Source organism: Bos taurus, chromosome 17 (genome assembly GCF_002263795.3).
Source record: "Bos taurus isolate L1 Dominette 01449 registration number 42190680 breed Hereford chromosome 17, ARS-UCD2.0, whole genome shotgun sequence".
Lineage (NCBI taxonomy): Eukaryota > Metazoa > Chordata > Mammalia > Artiodactyla > Bovidae > Bos > Bos taurus.
The window spans coordinates 53,351,178-53,368,689 of record NC_037344.1 but is presented as its reverse complement, the minus strand read 5'-3'; the positions used below and the strand labels follow the sequence as shown (position 1 = coordinate 53,368,689).

Below are 17,512 nucleotides of genomic sequence, written 5' to 3'. Positions count from 1 at the left end.
GTCCTGACTGAGGACTGAGGACTGAGGACTGTTTGGTGGCTGACTCCTGCAGGAACGGTGGAGGTTGACCCAGGTCAACAGTACTAAAAACCCTGGGCCAGGCCCTGGGTCCCGTGCTTTCCATGCATTGCCTGATTTATCCTCACAGCTATCTGGCGACATAGGGACTGTTGACAACCCCGTTGTACAGGTCTGGAAACTCGCTCCAATGGGCTCAGGGACTGCCCCAGGCATGGAGTGAGGTGGTGAGGCTGTGGATTCATATGCTATCTTCCTAATTCAATTCCACACCTCAACAAAGATTCATCACAGGAGAAAAACAAAGGGCTTCGTGTCCAATCCTTTATGTGCATTCACTTTAATTTTCACAACTGTCTCGTGAGGCAGACCCTGTAATTATTCCCATTTTTCAGAATAGGAAACTGAGGCCCTGAGTAGTAAAGTCACTTGCCCATAATCACCCTGCTCTCTGTAGGCAGAGCCAGGGGGTCACAGGCATGTCCCTTTCACTCCAGATTCGGTATACTTAACCACTTCCCCACCATAGTCTCTACAAAGTGTGTCTTAATCATCCTCCAAAGAAGTTAGTGGTCTGATGAGCAGAAATCCAGTCAGTGGATTATTAAAATGATTTTGTATTATTAGCATTTTGTATGAGACAGTCAGCCTCACATAAAAAGTAGGTTTTCTTACCACTTAAAGGGCCTATTTTTGGAAAAATCTGACCCTGTGTTAGAGAGCAGAGGGCTATTTTTATCTGACCAGTGTGGGCCCCTTGTGGCCTCCTGAGTTTTTATGGAAGCAATTAGTGCTGGCCATCCACCTGTGCCACATCCCATTCCCCTGGCTCTGGTCACACGCAGATCTAAGGTTACAGCACGGCCGCTCTGCTGGGGGTGGTCCGTGGGCTCAGCACATGGGGACCCTCCTCTTCCTCTAGAAGATTTCCCCAAAGATTGCAGACAGATTGCCAGGCGCCTGCCCTGTCATCCGAGAGAGTATCACCATCTTTAAGACAGGGGCCCCAAGCCACCGGGTACCACACTTGAAATTGAATTTTCCATTTGCAGCTTCATTTTGGAGGGAATTTGCTTAGCAAATTTACAGAGACCCTAGTTGTATCCGCACTGTAATGCCCTTCAGAGGTCTGCAGCCTGCAGGGCTTGTGGGCCACCTCGTTCCCGCCTGAGTGCTCTCTAATAGCGATGTTTCTTTTATTGTTCTAGTGCCCTGGAGGCAGCGGTTTCTCTCGGGGGCGAAGACCTGACCCCGTTCTATGGTCTGGTGTCTGGTGGCAGGGAAGGAAAATTCTACAGGGTAATTGTCCTCAGAATAAACACTTCCCCGAAACATCTAGTTAAGTTTGTAAAACAAATGTGCCCGGGGTTAACCTTCTTGCTTTTTTTTATTTTTCCCAAAGCTCTTTTCCCCACTGAGCTCAAAATGTACTTTCTAGAAAATGTCCTTGAAGTCTTAATGGCTGCTTCAGACTAAAGCCAAAAATGCATGTTGTGTTTCCACTTTATTTCCACGTAGGAGCTGGAAGACTATTTTTACTATTCTCAGCTCCGTAGTCAAGGTATCGATACAATGGAGACCAGAAAGGTGTCGGAACACATCTGCCTGTCGGAGCTTCCTTTTGTCATGAGAGCAATTGGCTTTTACCCATCGGAAGGGGAGGTAGGTAGAAGGAAAACAAGCGCAGGCAGGACGTGTTATTTATAAAAAAATGACCTCAGGGAGCCGTCATCATAGGCCAAAGTAAAAATCTAACACCATTCTTACATAAATGGGTCAGAAAGGAGGTTCTGGGCATAGCTGAGGCACTGCTTAGAAACAGACTTACCGTAAAGATACCCCTGTCAGGCGGATTCTTTGCCAGAGTTTGATGTGGTTGGTGAGAGCATGCGTGCCTGCTAAGTCGCTTCAGTCGCGTCCGACTCTCTGCAACCCCATGGACTGTAGTCCGCCAGGCTTCTCTGTCCATGGGGATTCTCCAGGCAAGAATACTGGAGTGGGTTGCCATGCCCTCCCCCAGGGGATCTTACCGATCCAGGGATCCAGCCTGTGTCTCTTACCTACTCCTGCACTGGCAGGCAGGTTCTTTACAACTAGCGCCACCTTTCCGGAATTAGACAGAAGGGCCCTCGATGCATGAGGACCAGCCTCATGGGGTTCAGGGAGGTGATGCCTGCACAGCGCTTGGCACAGTGTAGGCTGCATAGAAAGATCTCAGTGGATGCTCACTGTTGTGATCATTTCCCTGTGTAGCTACAGTTCACCTGGCCTGTGTGAATGGGCTGCCCTTGAGGTGGCTGCTCATCCCAGGCTGGGGATGGAGCTCAGGAGACATGGCCCTTCCTTGGCACCTCACAGCTCACCACCAAATGCAAGGGGCTCCCAACAAGGACCAGAGGAAGTGGTCCTCATGGAAACTGTGGCTTAAAATGCAACTGATTGGAATATCCCTGGCAGTCCAGTGGTTAAGACTCCACACTGCCACTGCAGGGGGCTTGAGTTCCATCACCCGGGGAACTAAGATCCTGCATGCCACAAGGAACAGCCAAAAAAAAAAGCAACTGACTGGGTTTTCTTTCTGACTTAAAATGCTAGCACATTCTCATTGTAGAAAGTTTGGAAAAGATACGCAAGTGAAATGAAGAACATAATTACTTGTAATTCCACTACACGGAGACTTCAGTTATTGGTATCTTCCTAGATTGATTTATATATAATGCATGTATATATAATGTTTAAAAATGAATGAGTACCATATTGGATATATATGTTCATCCTATATTTTCGCTTAGTATTGTCATACACATTTCCCATTTCATTAACAGTTCTCTGAAAACTTGATTTTTAAAGGATATAGCTTAATTTTATAACTTTGATTTAGAAAATAGAACTGTAAAGAAGAAGAGAAATGACTCAGAGGTAGTCATTATTAACATTTTGGTGGACTTCTATCTATTGTTTTCTGTTTGGATATAGATATATAAATTTTTAAAAAGAATTGTTGTTATATGGTATATGTAGGTATAGATCAGCAAATGCATGCATGCTTAGTCACTCAGTCGTGTCTGACTCTTTTCGACCCCATGGATTGCAGCCCACCAGGCTCCTCTGTCCATGGGGATTCTCCAGGCAAGAATACTGGAGTAGGTGGCCATGCCCTCCTCCAGGGGATCTTCCCTACCCAGGGATTAAACCCAGGTCTCCCGCATTGCAGGCAGATTCTTTACCATCTGAGCCACCAGGGAAGCCATATATCTCAACATTTTACAAAGTATGTGTATACGTGTATGTATACAGCAGGATTCTCAGTAACTCTTGTTTTGTGAGCATGTGGTGAAAATTACTTGATAATGTGTTTTTTTACCCCTGGCTTTATGAAGATCTGATTGACATAACATTGTGTTCATTTAAGTATTCAGTATAGTGATTTTGTATACATATATATTATAAAATGATCACCACCACTTAGTTAATTAACGTATCACATCCATCACCTTGCAGAGTTACAATTTTTTGTGTATGGTGAGAACTTTAAAATCTACTATTTTAGCAGCTTTCAAATATACAGTACTGTGTTTTTATTTGGCTTCTCTGGGTCTTAGTGGCATGTGGGGTCTTCAGATGCAGCGTGTGGGATCTGGCTCCCTTACCAGGGTTGAAACCGTGTCCTCTGCATTGAAGGTGGATTCTTAACCACTGGACCACCAGGGAAGTCCTTTGTGTTGTTAACTGGAGTCCTTATGTTGTACCTTCTAACCCCAGGACTTGTTTATACCTGGGAGTTTATATCCTTTAACCACTTTTCACCCATTTCTCCTACTCTCCACCTTCTTCCCCTGGCAACCGCCAATCTGTCTTCTGTTTCTATGAGTTTGATTTTTTTTTTTTTCAGATTTCACATACAATTTGAGATCATACAGTGTTTGTCTTCCTCTGTTTGACATTTCACTCAGCATAATGCCCTCAAGGTCCATCCACATTGTCATAAATGGCAAGAACTCCCTCTTCTCTATGGCTGGATAATATTCCAGTAATGTTCCATCATGCACACAGACACAGCGCATATTTTATTTATGCATTCCCACCAACAGTGCACAAAAATTCCCATTTAACTTCACATCCTTGTGAGCACTGGTTTTCTCTGTCTTTGATAAAAGCCGTTCTGACAGATACAAGGTGATAACTCATTGTGCTTCTGATTTGCATTTTCCTAATGGTTAATGATGTGAGCATCTTTTCATGTACTTGTTGATCATTTGAATATCTTCTTTAGAAAGATATCCCCTTGGGTCTTCTGCCTATTTTTAAAATGGGTTATTTGGGTTTTTTGCTATTGGTTGTGAGTTCCTTATGTATTTTAGGTGTCAAACCCTTATCAGATGTGTGGTTTGGAAATATTCTCTCCCATTCCATAGGTTGTTTTTTCATTTTGTCAGTCATCTCTTCTCCTGTGCATAAGCTTTTTGGTCTGCTATCGACAACATGCTTTCTTAAGTCCATATATTCAGTTGATCCATTCCTTAGTTGATGACACAGAGGTTGTGTGAAGTATTTAGGCTGTCAGAGACATGGCTATGATGAACATCTCTGCATATGGTTTCTGTACTTCTCTGATTGTTTTCCTCGGTCAAAGTCCTAGAAATAGAATTACCAGATCAGATAATATTACCAGAATTACCAGATCAGAACTTTAAGGCCCAGTTGCCAAATAGTTTTCCAGAAATGTAGCCTTTTACGGCTCACCCTCAATCACACATAACTCCTGAAACTCAGCTGAGACTTGATGTTCGTCTTAGGTGTCTGAGCATAGTTTAGTGATGTGAGCTATGACCCTGGTCATTTCCCTTGGCCTCAGTGGCCTCCCCAGAGTCACCTCTTTTTTTAATTCTCCAAGTGTGACTAGAAGATGACTTTTATTCTCCACATAGAGTCTGGAGAAATGAACTTTCAGAGCCCGCAAACCCAAGTTGGGTCTTGAATGAGCACCTTAAAAACACCTGAGACTCTTTTAAGCTCCTTTAAAGTCTTTTGACCAGTGTGCATTTTGTAAGAGTATGTGGCCAGAAATGGAAACTATCCAGAAAGTTTGTGCAACCCACATGAAAGTGTTTTTTAAGAGCTGTGTTCCTAAAGCGTATTGCCTAGAACCCTATTTCTCAAGCTGGCAAGTTCAATAGAATCACCTGGAACATTTACTAAGAAATCAGAGTCCCTGGCCCCATCCCAGATCTAGCCATTCAGAATCTCCATGGAATCTAAGGGTCTGCATTTTCCTTTTTAAAAAAAATTTTTTTTCTCCTCCTTCTTCTGTTTGCTTATTATTATTTTTTAAAAACATTTATTTATGTATTTGACTGCATAGGATCTTAGTGGTGGCATAAGGGATCTTTATGTGCTTCATGAGAACTCTTAGTTGCAGCATGTGGGATCTAGTTCCCTGACCAGGGATCAAACCTGCAAGGTGGATTCTTTTTATATATATATATAATTAAATTTATTAACTTAGTTTTGACTGTGCTGGGTCTTTGTGGCTGTGTGCAGGCTTTTTTCTAGTTGCGGTGCATACGCTTCTCTTATTGAGGAGCATGGGCCCTATGGTACATGGGCTTCAGTAGCTACCCCACGTGGGCTCAGTATTTGCAGCTCTCAGGTTCTACAGCACTGGTGCAGTACTTGTGACATGCATGGGCTCAGTTGCTCCACGGCACGTGGGATCCTCCTGGATCAGGGATCAAACCCATGTCCTCTGCGTTGGCAGGTGGACTCTTTTAACTACTGGACCACCAAGGAAGTCCTTGTCACTCAGGATTCTTGATTTTAAACCCTGGGCTCAAGCAAATGTGTCCTCTGCAGTACTGTTTTGTCAAGAAGTGAATTCTGGATGTTTAACCTCTGTGCCTGTCACCCACCTGCCACGCAAAGTGCTCGAGGGTGGCACAGAGTGACTGGTTTTTCTGCTTTCTCTGGAAGTAAAAGGTGTAATCACTGAAGGCTCACTCCATTGTCGTATCTTTGGGCAAAAATAATAAAACTTAATCACCTATTGAAGTTCTTGCTGATGAGTAATAAGTACCCAGAGGGAATTCCCGGGTGGCCCAGTTATGTTAGTACTCCGCACTTTCGCTGATGACAGCCCAGGCTTCTATCCGTGGTCAAGGAACTAAGTTCCCACAAGCCTCCTGGTGTTCCCCCTCACAAAAAAAAATACCAGGAAAAAAAGGTTAGCCTGCCACAAATGTTTTAAAGTGATACTGAATATTATTTACCCACATAGAAACAAAAATAATGAAAATGGTCACTGCCGGGTTATCACTGGCTCTTGCATGAGTCCTCCACCCCAGCTGCCACAAAAGGGGTTCCGGTGCCCCCGTGTCTTCATAAATCCCCTGGATTCCAGGGTTTTTCATCCACTTAAAAAACATGTTTACTCTTTGGAGACGTTCTCTGAAGGCCCCCGATCCAGATGTGTTCATTGAGGAGCGCGTTTATTGCTGAAGCTCCTCGGGGAGAACTTTTTGATCTCTTGTTCTCATCAGATTTATACCGATTTTAATAAAAAATGTTTTGGGGGCTTTGAAACTTTCAGACCCAGGCTTTGCCCTGGTTCATGAAACATTTCCTACTGAGATGCAGCTGCTCCCCCTGCCCCGAGAAGTTCTATGAAGAAGTAGGCCCAGCTCATAGAGTATTTTAGCATTTGGTAACATGAAAGACTTAGAGATTCAAACCAACCACCCCCGACCCCGCCCAAGGCTAGACATTATTTATATTTTTCTTTATGTCATTTAAACTGACTTGGGAATTTGTATCTAGTCAGTGTGGCAAACTGAAGCCAAATTATACAAGAATATAACCCTCCCTAAAGGATCCCTAACCCCACCCATCTTCTGCAGAACACAGCCAAAGAGGTGGGGGTGGGTTGCTCCTACAAATCTTCATTTTTCAAAAGAAAGGTCTGCAGTGTTTATGATGTTGTATAAGGAGCTCAAACTTAGGTTTGGGTTCCTAAGTTAGGGTTCCTTCACTAGTCTGTATAGCTGATTTCACATACAAGAAAGTGTTTTTTTGGCTGCATTGGCTTCTCTCTAGTTGAGGCACATGGGCTCAGTGGTCGTGGCGTGCAGGCTTAGTTTGCCCCGAGGATTACCAGGGAAGTCCCATGAGAAAGTTTTGTCTTCCATCTTTATAGGTGTATTCTTTCCTCTTCCGGGTCTTTGGACTATCTTGTTGGGCTTGGCCTGCGCTTCATGCCACGTGTGTTCCCTGGTCCCTTGTGGCTATGTTCCTATTTAGCTTTCCGAGCGTTATACATTCTTGATGTTTTCACAGTGAATTCACAGCAGTGCGACCTCTTAGGCCAATTAAGGCCAATCCTGGCAGAGAGGCATGGGCCCAACAAGAGCTCACATGGTGGATGCTCAGCAAATCTTGGTTGAATTAATAAATGAATAATTGAATGATGCTCACCAGTCATGTTTGACTGCAAAGACAATGAGGAAGATAGAATCCCTGACTTCATGATTTGATCTCAGAGTAATTAAAAGTATTTGGTATATTCTGCAACTTTAGCCTTGTTTAGGAGAGTTTGGAGAAGGCAATGGCAACCCACTCCACTACTCTTGCCTGGAGAATCCCGGGGACGGAGGAGCCTGGTAGGCTGCAGTCCATGGGGTCGCTAAGAGTCGGACACGAATGAGTGACTTCACTTTCACTTTTCACTTTCATGCATTGGAGAAGGAAATGGCAACCCACTCCAGTGTTCTTGCCTGGAGAATCCCAGGGACGGAGGAGCCTGGTGGGCTGCTGTCTATGGGGTTGCACAGGGTCAGACACGACTGAAGTGACTTAGCAGCAGGAGAATTTGGAGACAAAATAAATAATCGCTTAGCTTTTTAAATATGCTCATTTTGGATCCAGCAATTCTACTTTGAGGAATGTATCCTACAGAAAAACTCAGGCAAGGGTAACAGTGACATATAACTATTGCAATGGGTTAGTGACTCAGTCGTGTCTGACTCTTTGCAGCCCCACGAACTGTAGCCTGTCAGGCTCTTCTATCCATGGGATTCTCCAGGCAAGAATACTGGAGTGGATTGCCATTCCCTACTCCAGGAGATCTTCCTGACCCAGGGATCAAACCCAGGTCTCCTGCATTGCAGGCAGATTCTTTACCGTCTGAGCTACAGGGAAGATCTTACAACTACTGCAGGATAGTTTATGCTGCTGCTGCTAAGTTGCTTCAGTCGTGTCCGACTCTGTGTGACCCCATAGACGGCAGCCCACCAGGCTCCCCCGTCCCTGGGATTCTCCAGGCAAGAACACTGGAGTGGATTGCCATTTCCTTCTCCAATGCATGAAAGTGAAAAGTGAAAGTGAAGTCGCTCAGTCGTGTCCGACTCTTCGAGACCCCAAGGACTGCAGCCCACCAGGCTCCTCCATCCATGGGATTTTCCAGGCAAGAGTACTAGAGTGGGGTGCCATTGCCTTCTCCGAGGATAGTTTATATAATAATGAAAAATTTAAACAATCTTAACGTCCGTTGACAGGAGATTGGATAAATCAAGCCAGACGCACCTACATTTAGTAGTTACTGAACAGTGAAATTGACCTATGATTCTTTTTTTTTTTAATTTATTTATTTTTGGCTGTGCTGGGTCTTCATTGCTGCCTGCAGGCTTTCTCTTGTTGAGGTGAGCAGGGGCTGCTCTCTAGTTGCGATGAGCAGGCTTCTGCCTTTAGTGGCTTCTCTTGTTGCAGAGCACAGACTCAGTAGTTGTGGTGCATGGGATCTTCCCAGAGCAAGGATAGAACCCTGGTCCCCTGCATTGGCAGGCAGATTATTAACCACTGGACCGCCAGGGAAGCCGACCTGTGATTCTTAACTCAGAAAGAATGTGCTGGTTTTGTTACTGGAAGACAAAAGGCAAGTTGCAAAACAGTATGTAAAGCATGGCCTCCCTTCATTAACAATAATACGTAGATCTAGAAGAACTGAAAGAACTTGTTCCAGACGCTTAGCAATACTGACTTCTGAGGCATGGAACTCATAAGAGCTTCTAAACCCTAATTTCTGTGCATCACTTCCTGTCAGCTGGGGCCTCCAGTACCAGCTGGAACCTGGCCCTGGTCCATCAGAGTTTGGGGCTGCCCTGGGGACTCTTGGTCTCCTGGGCTCGCAGCCCCTCCCCCATGTGCGTGTGCAGACTCCAGGTCATTCCAGACCCGACCCTCAGCTCCTTCCTCCGTTTCCACAAAAGCAGAAAGCCCAATCCATGCAAGACAACTTTCCCGAAAAACTGGGAATCACCAGAAAGTTTCAAGCGTAACCACATTTCACAGCAGTTTCCCTAAAACTGCTTATTAGTACTTCCCTGGCACTCCAGTGGTTAAGACTCTGTGCTTCCAATTCCGGGGGTGGGGAGTGGTGCAAGGGTTCAATCCTTGGTCAGGGAACTAAGATCCCACATGCTGAGTGGAGCGGCCAAAAAGTAAAAAACAAACCATGCCCCCTTCCAAAACCTCTGCTAATTAGACCTCCTTCCCAGTCCTGATGACCACCCCAGGGGGCTTCCTAGCTCCCCCTCTTCCCTCCCCCAGGAGCACCCCTCCTCTTCCTCTACTGGCCACGCCAACTCAGCTCTTAGCTTGTATTTCCAAATCTGCAGCATAAGCCCATATCCAGGGTCTACAAACGACAAAACTTCCCATTTAGTTGCATCCATCCTCCTTAATAGATGGTTTGGTTGTAAATTGCCAGGGAGAGGGGAGCATCTTACATACATTCCTGAAGAATTTAATTTTTCTTAACTACAGGCAGTAGCTTGTATTGCTTTTGTATTCAGAACAAAACCCAGAAAGATAAACGAACAAATCCTCCCAAAGCCTTGTGCGCTAATCTTTGTGGCTAAACCGTGGTCCCAGCTGGGGTGGAGGGAGCAGAGCCAAGTGGTACAGCGGCCCCTCTACAGGGAGGAGAAATCCGAGCGAGGGGTCATGGGTAGTTTCTGCTCTGACGAAGACCCCAGGGGAGTTTGGAAACGCGCCCTTTGAAGAGAGGTCCCTGGTGTGCTGGATTTGCTCTGAGACATAAATACCAGGAGGCGTTTCCATCCTGAAGGCGAGAGGAACGATGCACTATCATTCCTCATCCCGCAGCAATAACCAGTGTTGTGGGGAGGCCTTCCTGGTCCACTGAGAACCCCACACCAGGGAGCGCTGTGCCTCCCCACAGAGATCAGGACAGGACTTCTGCCTGCCGCACTCACAGCATCTAAAGAAAGAAATCCTGAAGTGCGGAGCGGCTACTGAAAGAGAGCACAGCTGGTCATAGTGTCATAACACCGACAGTGGCAGCAGCCGACCAGCTCTTCTCGCTTGAGCGCTCGCTGGGCGCCAAGCGCCACGCCAGCCTCCCTGGCGTCCAGTCCTCACAGCAAGGAATGCTTTCATCATCTCCATTCACCACCAGGGAAAGTAAGGCCTTGGGGGAGGAGGAAGCCCGCACAGCCACTGAGCTACTGAGGGCAGGGCCGGGGTCTGCACCCCAGCAGGCTGGCCTCGGACCCCACATTCTGTTTTGACATGTGCCTCTTACTGCAAACGAGGAAGAAATCCTGTAAGTCAGGACATGGAACACTGGTTATTGCTGCAGGATGAGGAATGATAGGGCACTTTACTTCCATCCTTTGCATCTCCAGTGTTTGAATTTTTTTTTACAAGCATGTTGTCACCTTGACTGGTTTAATGATGATTAAAGAATAGATCATAGTCATAGTGAAAAATGTATTTTCAAAAATACTGATATTATTTGCCTTGTTACTTGTCTTTGCCGTTGCTTCACCTCTGTATTATTTTTCTTTTTAAAAAAATGTTTATTTTTTTATTTGGTTGCATCAGGTCTTTGTTGTGGCCCGTGTACTCAGTAGTTGCGGCACAGGCTTAGTTATCCCAAGGCATGTGGGATCTTAGTTCCCCAACCCACATCAGTGCAGGGATCGAACCCACATTCCCTACATTGGAAGGTGGATTCTTACTGGACCACCAGGGAGGTCCCTCCTTTTATCATTATTACTATTTATCGCCATGCCGAGTGGCTTGCGTGATCTCCTGTGACCATGCAGTGAAAACACAGACTCCTAACCGCTAGACCACCAGGGAACTCTGTATTTTTCCTCCTTTTAAACAACTTTATTGAGCTATATCACAGATCACATAATTCGCCCTTTTAAAGTATGCAAGTCAATGGCTTTTAGTATGTTCACAGAGTCACGCAACCATCACCACTTTAGGTTCCTCTCAGGTGGGTGACTTCAGGACAAGACCCCCACAGGCCCTAGGAATGGGCCTGGGTTATCTAGGGAGGGGATCCTGGGGTTCAGCATTCCCAGAGTGTTGCCTAGAATGGGGAGGCATAGAATATAGGGGGGTAACTCCCTGTGAACATGCTACCTTACCTAGCAAAAGGGATTTCACTTGTATGATTGTATCAAGGGTCTGGAGATGAGGAGATTATCCTGGATCACCCAGTGGGCCCAGTGTAACTACAAGGGTCTTTATAAGAGGGAGGCAGGGGACTTTTCTGGGGGTCCAGTGGCTAAGACTCCACACACCCAATGCAGGGGGCCAGGGTTTGATCCCTGGTGGGGGAACTAGATCTTGCATGACATAACTAAGGCCCAGAGCAGCCAAATAAATAAGAGGGAAGCAGGAGGGCCAGAGTTTAAGGAGGAGCCATGATGACAGAAGAAGAGATTCAAAAGGGTGATGGGCTTGCAGGCTTTGAAGGTGGGAGGGGGCCACAAGCCAAAAAATGCTGGTTGTCTCCAGAAGCTGGAAAAGGAAAGAAGGAAGAAGGGATGCTGCCCTACCAACAACACCTTGGTTCTGGCCCTTCACACCCATTCCAGACTTGTGGCCTTGAGAACTGTGAGGTCAGTCTGTGTGCTTCAAGGCGCTATGGGTGTAATCGTTTGTTACAGCAGCAATGGGAGACACACAGAGGGTGCTTTGGAAGGGTTTCGTGGGCACCCTTCCCTTGCTTCCCCCCTCCTCACACTTGTTTCCCAGCCTAGAGTGCCTTCCCCTCCCCTCCCACTGCCTGGATCCTCCGTGGCCCACCTCTTCTGAGGCAGTCTTCCCAAGTCCCCCTTACTGAACACTCCTCCAGCCCTGGATGTCAACCTCCTGCATTCAGGCACTGAAATCTTTTAGAGCCACGGAGTCCAACCGTGTTAAAATCACTTGGGGGCACTTAAAAAGTACTGATACCTGGGCTCAGCCTCCAATCTGTTGAACTTTGGGGTGGCGCCTGGGCCTGGATAGTTTTGAAAAGCCCCCAGGTGTAGGCACAAGGCTAAGCAGCCAGTGATGGAGCCTTCCTGTTAGTTCACTGTAGCAGGAGTGAGTGTGTGTGTGTGTGTGTGTGTGTGGTCTCCTAAGTGTTTCTTCACAGGACCCAGACCAGTGCCTGGCACTTTGTAGGTGCTTAATCTTTGCTGACTGATTGGCTAAGTGTACACTAGAATGCAGGGCCGCCTAGTAATAATTAAACGACTAGTCTTCCATTTGCCAATGCCAATCCAAATGCTCAGTAACTTCTAGTAAATTGAACTAAATTAACTAGGGCAGTAAGCAGTTATTCGAAATACACCTTTTGTGAGGTTTTTTTATTTTTATGTTTATTTTTTTGGTCACGCCACGCGGCATGTGGAATCTTAGTTCCCTGACCAGGGATTGAACCTTGCATCCCCTGCAGTGAAGCTCGGAGTCTTAACCACTGGACCACCAGGGAAGTCCCAGGCCTTTTGTAAGTTTTAACAGAACTTTTTACATTGTGCCCACAGTGAATTCATTCATTCAGTAAACATTTCTCTGGGCCTTCTGAATGAGGAAGCTGCAGTGGAAATAGAGATGAATGCCATTGCTACAGCTTAATGGAGGAGACAGATGTAGGCCTGAAGAATTAGACCATGCATCACAGCTGCCACCCATCATTACCCTCAGTGAAAATCACAAGAGCTGGTGCTGCTTCTTTTCGGCACAAGTATCACCTCGGTGTAAGAACCGATTCTCAAAGCTGTGGCCCCCAACACCAGCAGCACAGTCCTCACAGGGGGATTTGTAAGCAAAGCAGATTCTCGGCCCCCATCCCAGACCTGCAGAATCAGAAACCCTGGGGATGTGACCAACAGTCCGTGTTTTAACAGGGCCTCCTAGTCATCTTTATACCTGATATAGTTTGAGTTCCCCTGCCCTAAAGCCATAACTTCTCAACCTTAGCCACACATTCATATCCCCTGGGGAGCTTTGTTAAGCTATGACTGCTCATACTCTACCCCTGACCAATTAAATCAGGATCTCTGGGAATGGGGCCTGGGCCTCAGAATGTTTAAAGCTCCCTGCCTTAGCAGATGACGGGCCAGCATGAGAATGCCAATAAAAGACCGGGTTGAAGCCAGCCAGAGCATTTTGGGTGGCCTTGGGGGCTCCCGCTCCTCCCCGCCTCTGCCCGCCCACAGGGGCCCTTGGAAGGCTGTGGTGTTTCATTCTAGCTCCAGGGTTCCTCTCCCAAGCGTGAACCTTGTTCAGACACGTAGCAGAACCTGCCTCTTCAACCAACACTTGCAAACTAGGCTTGGGAAAGAAAGTCGTGATGCCAAAGCTGCCAGCTCTCTGCTTGTTGGGCAGTGAGTTTTGATCAGTCATTTAAGGAAAGAGAGTCAGAGGTGAATCACCTACAGAGTGATTTGTGCCAAGCATGTTCCCTGAGATCTTTGGAATGCTCTGGGTATGAATAACTCCAGGCACTTTGGGATTTCTTTCTGTCATCTTTGAGTTACTGTCCTATTTCTGAATTGAATTTAAATCGTATGTTGTGTTTAGAATGTACACATATCATTTACATTATAGTTTCTATATTTATAAATGATATAATTGCGTGCATTGTAATCAGCAAGGGCGTAGAAAGTATCATAATCACAAGAACTCTTAATGGCTGTTGAGTTGTTGACTGTGTTTTAATCATTATGTCCATGCTTAGATACACTGTCACAGTAAGCTGCAGATCAGCTCTATTGCAAATCGTTCACCATATTACCTGCCTTTTCAAAAAGGGAAACTGAAGATAAGGAACATCACATTACTCACCCAAAGTCACATGGAAAATGGCAGAGCCAGGGTTCGAATAGAGGTCTGTCATCAAAGATTGTAGTTTTAGCCCCAGTCTCCTCTGGCTCATAGTAAGCGGTAGCACATGCATATACTCATACTATTAAAATCATATGGTGCAGGGAATTCCCTGGTGGTCCAGTGGTTAAAAAGTCACCTTGCCATGAAGGGGACTCCTTATCGATCCCTGGTCAGGGAACTAAGATCCAATGGCCTGTGAGGCCAGTAAGCCTGTGCTCTGCGACTACTGAGCCTGCATGCTCTGGAGCCCGTGTGCCACAACTAGAGGCCCGCATGCCTAAGGTACTGAGGCCCATGCCCACTCTGGAGCCCGTGTGCCATGACTAGAGGCCCACGTGCCTAAGGTACTAAGGCCCGTGCTCACTCTGCAGACTCTGGGGCATAGCTAGAGAGAACCCCACACACTGAAATGAAAGCTCAGATCCCGCATGCTGCAACTAACACCCAAGGCAGCCAAATAAATAAATAGTAAAAAAAAAAAAATCTGTATAGTACAATCTGTAAATAATATGCTACCATATAGTTTTACTTATACAGAAAATTATACATAGTTTAACATCAGTTACTGGAGAAGGCAATGGCACCCCACTCCAGTACTCTTACCTGGAAAATCCCATAGACGGAGGAGCCTGGTGGGCTGCAGTCCATGGGGTCGCTAAGAGTCGGACACGACTTCACTTTCACTTTCACTTTTCACTTTCATGCATTGGAGAAGGAAATGGCAACCCACTCCAGTGTTCTTGCCTGGAGAATTCCAGGGACGGGGGAGCCTGGTGGGCTGCCGTCTATGGGGTCGCACAGGGTCGAACACGACTGAAGCAACTTAGCCGCAGCAGTAGCAGCAACATCAGTTACACATAATATAACTCAATAAATGCTATACATGAAAATGTTACCAGTTAGAGCTGTGACATAGTAATGATTAAGGTTCATTTGTATCCATAACCAATGATGTTATGTCTAAAGACCATTCCTGGGAGTGTTACATTGAGAATATGTAGCTTCTTTGAAAATATTAGGTGATTACTAAGATACAGTGTAAAAAGCAGGATACAAAAAGAATATATACACAAACCAGATTTGCAAAAAGAGACACATGTATTTTGTATGCATGGGAAAAAGTGAAAAGAAAGTGCCCCAGATCTTTCACAGTAATTATGATCAGACGGTTGGACTGTAAGAGGTTTGTATTTTCTTCCTGATACTTGGGACAAGACCAAGACGCTGGGATGCTCCAGACTGGCTGATATTTGACACTGCTTCAAACTGGTGCTTCTTTCAGTTTTTGCTCTACATTATTTAGTGGACAGGGAGAAATTGGTTATCTACCAGTAAATATTGTGTACAAATACAGATTATCTTCCAAATTCATTCCTACAGACCAAGTTAGAGTTATGTTCTGGGGGAAAACATTATTTCCCACTTTTCTATGGTTCTTATTCTCTCTCTCTCTCCTTGTCTTTCTCTATAAAATTCAAAACCCCTCAATTTGGAGGAAGACATATTCACCAATGAAGTCATTTGGTCCTTGGCTTTTCCTCACGAAAGTTGTAAAGTTACTAATTCCATCTATTTACTTGTTATAGGTCTGTTCAGATTTTCATTTGTTCTTGAGTCAGTTTTGGTCATTTGTATCTTCCTAGGAATTTGTTCATTTTCCCTAAGTTATCTAATTTATTGGCACACAGTTGCTCATACTCCTTTTAATTTCTGTAAGATTGGTGTCAATACTTGCATTCCCTCTTTCATTCATGATTTTAAAAATTTGGGTCTTTATTTTCATGGTTAGTCTCCCTTAATATTTGTCAACTGTGTTGATATTTTCAATGAATGATGGCTTCCTAGGTCTTCATTTTAAAAAATATATCACATAAGTCGTGTGTATGTTACAAAATATCTTTGTGTGTATAAAACATTGAAGGATAAACATGGAAAAGAAAGAAAGGAAAAAAGAACTACAATGCAGTTGTCATAAGAAACTTACCATAGTGATAGGTCCTGTATTTGAGTTTCACACTGAATTATTTGCTTATTTTTATAAACTAATTTCTAAATTCTTCAGGATTCTGTGAGATTCCCTGATGGCTCAGTAGGTAAAGAATCCACCTGCAATGCAGGAGACACATATGAGACATGGGTTTGATCCCTGGGTCGGGAAGATCCCCTTGAAGAGGAAATGGCAACCCACTCCAGTATCCTTGCTTGAAAATTCCATGGACAGAGGAACCTGGCAGGCTACAGTCCATGGGGTCACAAAGAGTGGGACACGACTGAGCACATGGCATAAAACAGCTTCTTCACAAAGCAGGGACATAGCAAATACAGTGCAAGACTTGTTCAGTCGCTCAGTCGTGTCTGACTCTTTGCAGCCCCAAGGACTGCAACACACCATGTTTCTCTGTTCTTTACCATTTCCTGGGGCCAGTCGGTGATGCCATCTAATCATCTCGTCCACGGCCATCCCCTTCTCCTCCTGCCTTCAGTCTTTCCCAGAATCAGGGTCTTTTCCAATGAGTCGGTTCTTCATATCAAGTGGACAAAGTATTGAAGCTTCAGCTTCAGCATCAGTCCTTCCAGTGAATATTCAGGGTTGATTTCCTTTAGGATTGACTGGTTTGGTCTCCTTGCAGTCCAAGGGACTCTCAAGAGTCTTCTCCAATACCTCAGTTCGAAGGCATCAATTCTTTGGTGCTCAGCCTTTTTTTACTGTCCAGCTCTCACATCGGCACATGACTACTAGAAAAACCATAGCTTTGACTATACAGACCTTTGATACTTAGGTGAAAGTGATAAAATGAAACACTGTTCATGCCAGTGCTAATAGTATTGGCCAGTTGGACAGTGGATCAGAGCTGCTGTAAAAAGTACCAAAAACTGGGTGGCTTCACACAATGGAAATTTATTCTCTCATGGAAATCCAAAATCAGGGTGTCAGCAGGGTCAGGCTCTCTGTGAAACACATAGGGGATAAACCGTCCCTGCCTCTTCTAGTTTCTGTGGTTACCAGCAGTCCTTGTCTTTCCTTGGCTTAAGCTGTATCACTCCAACCTCTGCCTCCACCATCATATTGTCCATCTTGGCCCTGAGTGTCTTTCTCCTCTTTTAATGAGAATGTGACTGAGCCAAGCTTATTCTGCTTGCCACACGACAGGCCAATACATTAGGAGATGAGTTGTTGGAACATGGAATAACGATTTTAATAGGAAAGCTAGCAGACCAAGAAGATGGCAGACTAGCATCTCAAAAAATCATCTCCGCTCAGTCCCAATTCGAGCTCCTTTTATACAGAAGAGGGGGAGGGGCCACT

The 17,512-nt window shown here is 45.3% G+C and overlaps 1 protein-coding gene and 1 long non-coding RNA gene across 6 annotated transcripts in view; one reads left to right on the top strand and one right to left on the bottom strand.

The window, feature by feature from the left end:
* Nucleotides 1–17,512, top strand: part of CFAP251 (cilia and flagella associated protein 251) — a 74,286-nt gene that overhangs the window by 53,448 nt on the left and 3,326 nt on the right. For all 5 annotated transcript variants that reach the window (XM_059876371.1, XM_059876370.1, XM_059876369.1 and 2 more), the window contains 2 exons: nt 1,227–1,317; nt 1,537–1,680. In XM_059876371.1, coding sequence (XP_059732354.1) covers nt 1,227–1,317; nt 1,537–1,680 — 235 coding nt within the window. The remainder of the gene's footprint in view (nt 1–1,226; nt 1,318–1,536; nt 1,681–17,512) is intronic.
* Nucleotides 15,285–17,449, bottom strand: LOC132342614 (uncharacterized). The gene is made up of 2 exons (XR_009491069.1): nt 16,190–17,449; nt 15,285–15,495 (listed from the first exon to the last, which is right to left on the bottom strand). It is a non-coding gene; the product is annotated as an uncharacterized lncRNA (long non-coding RNA).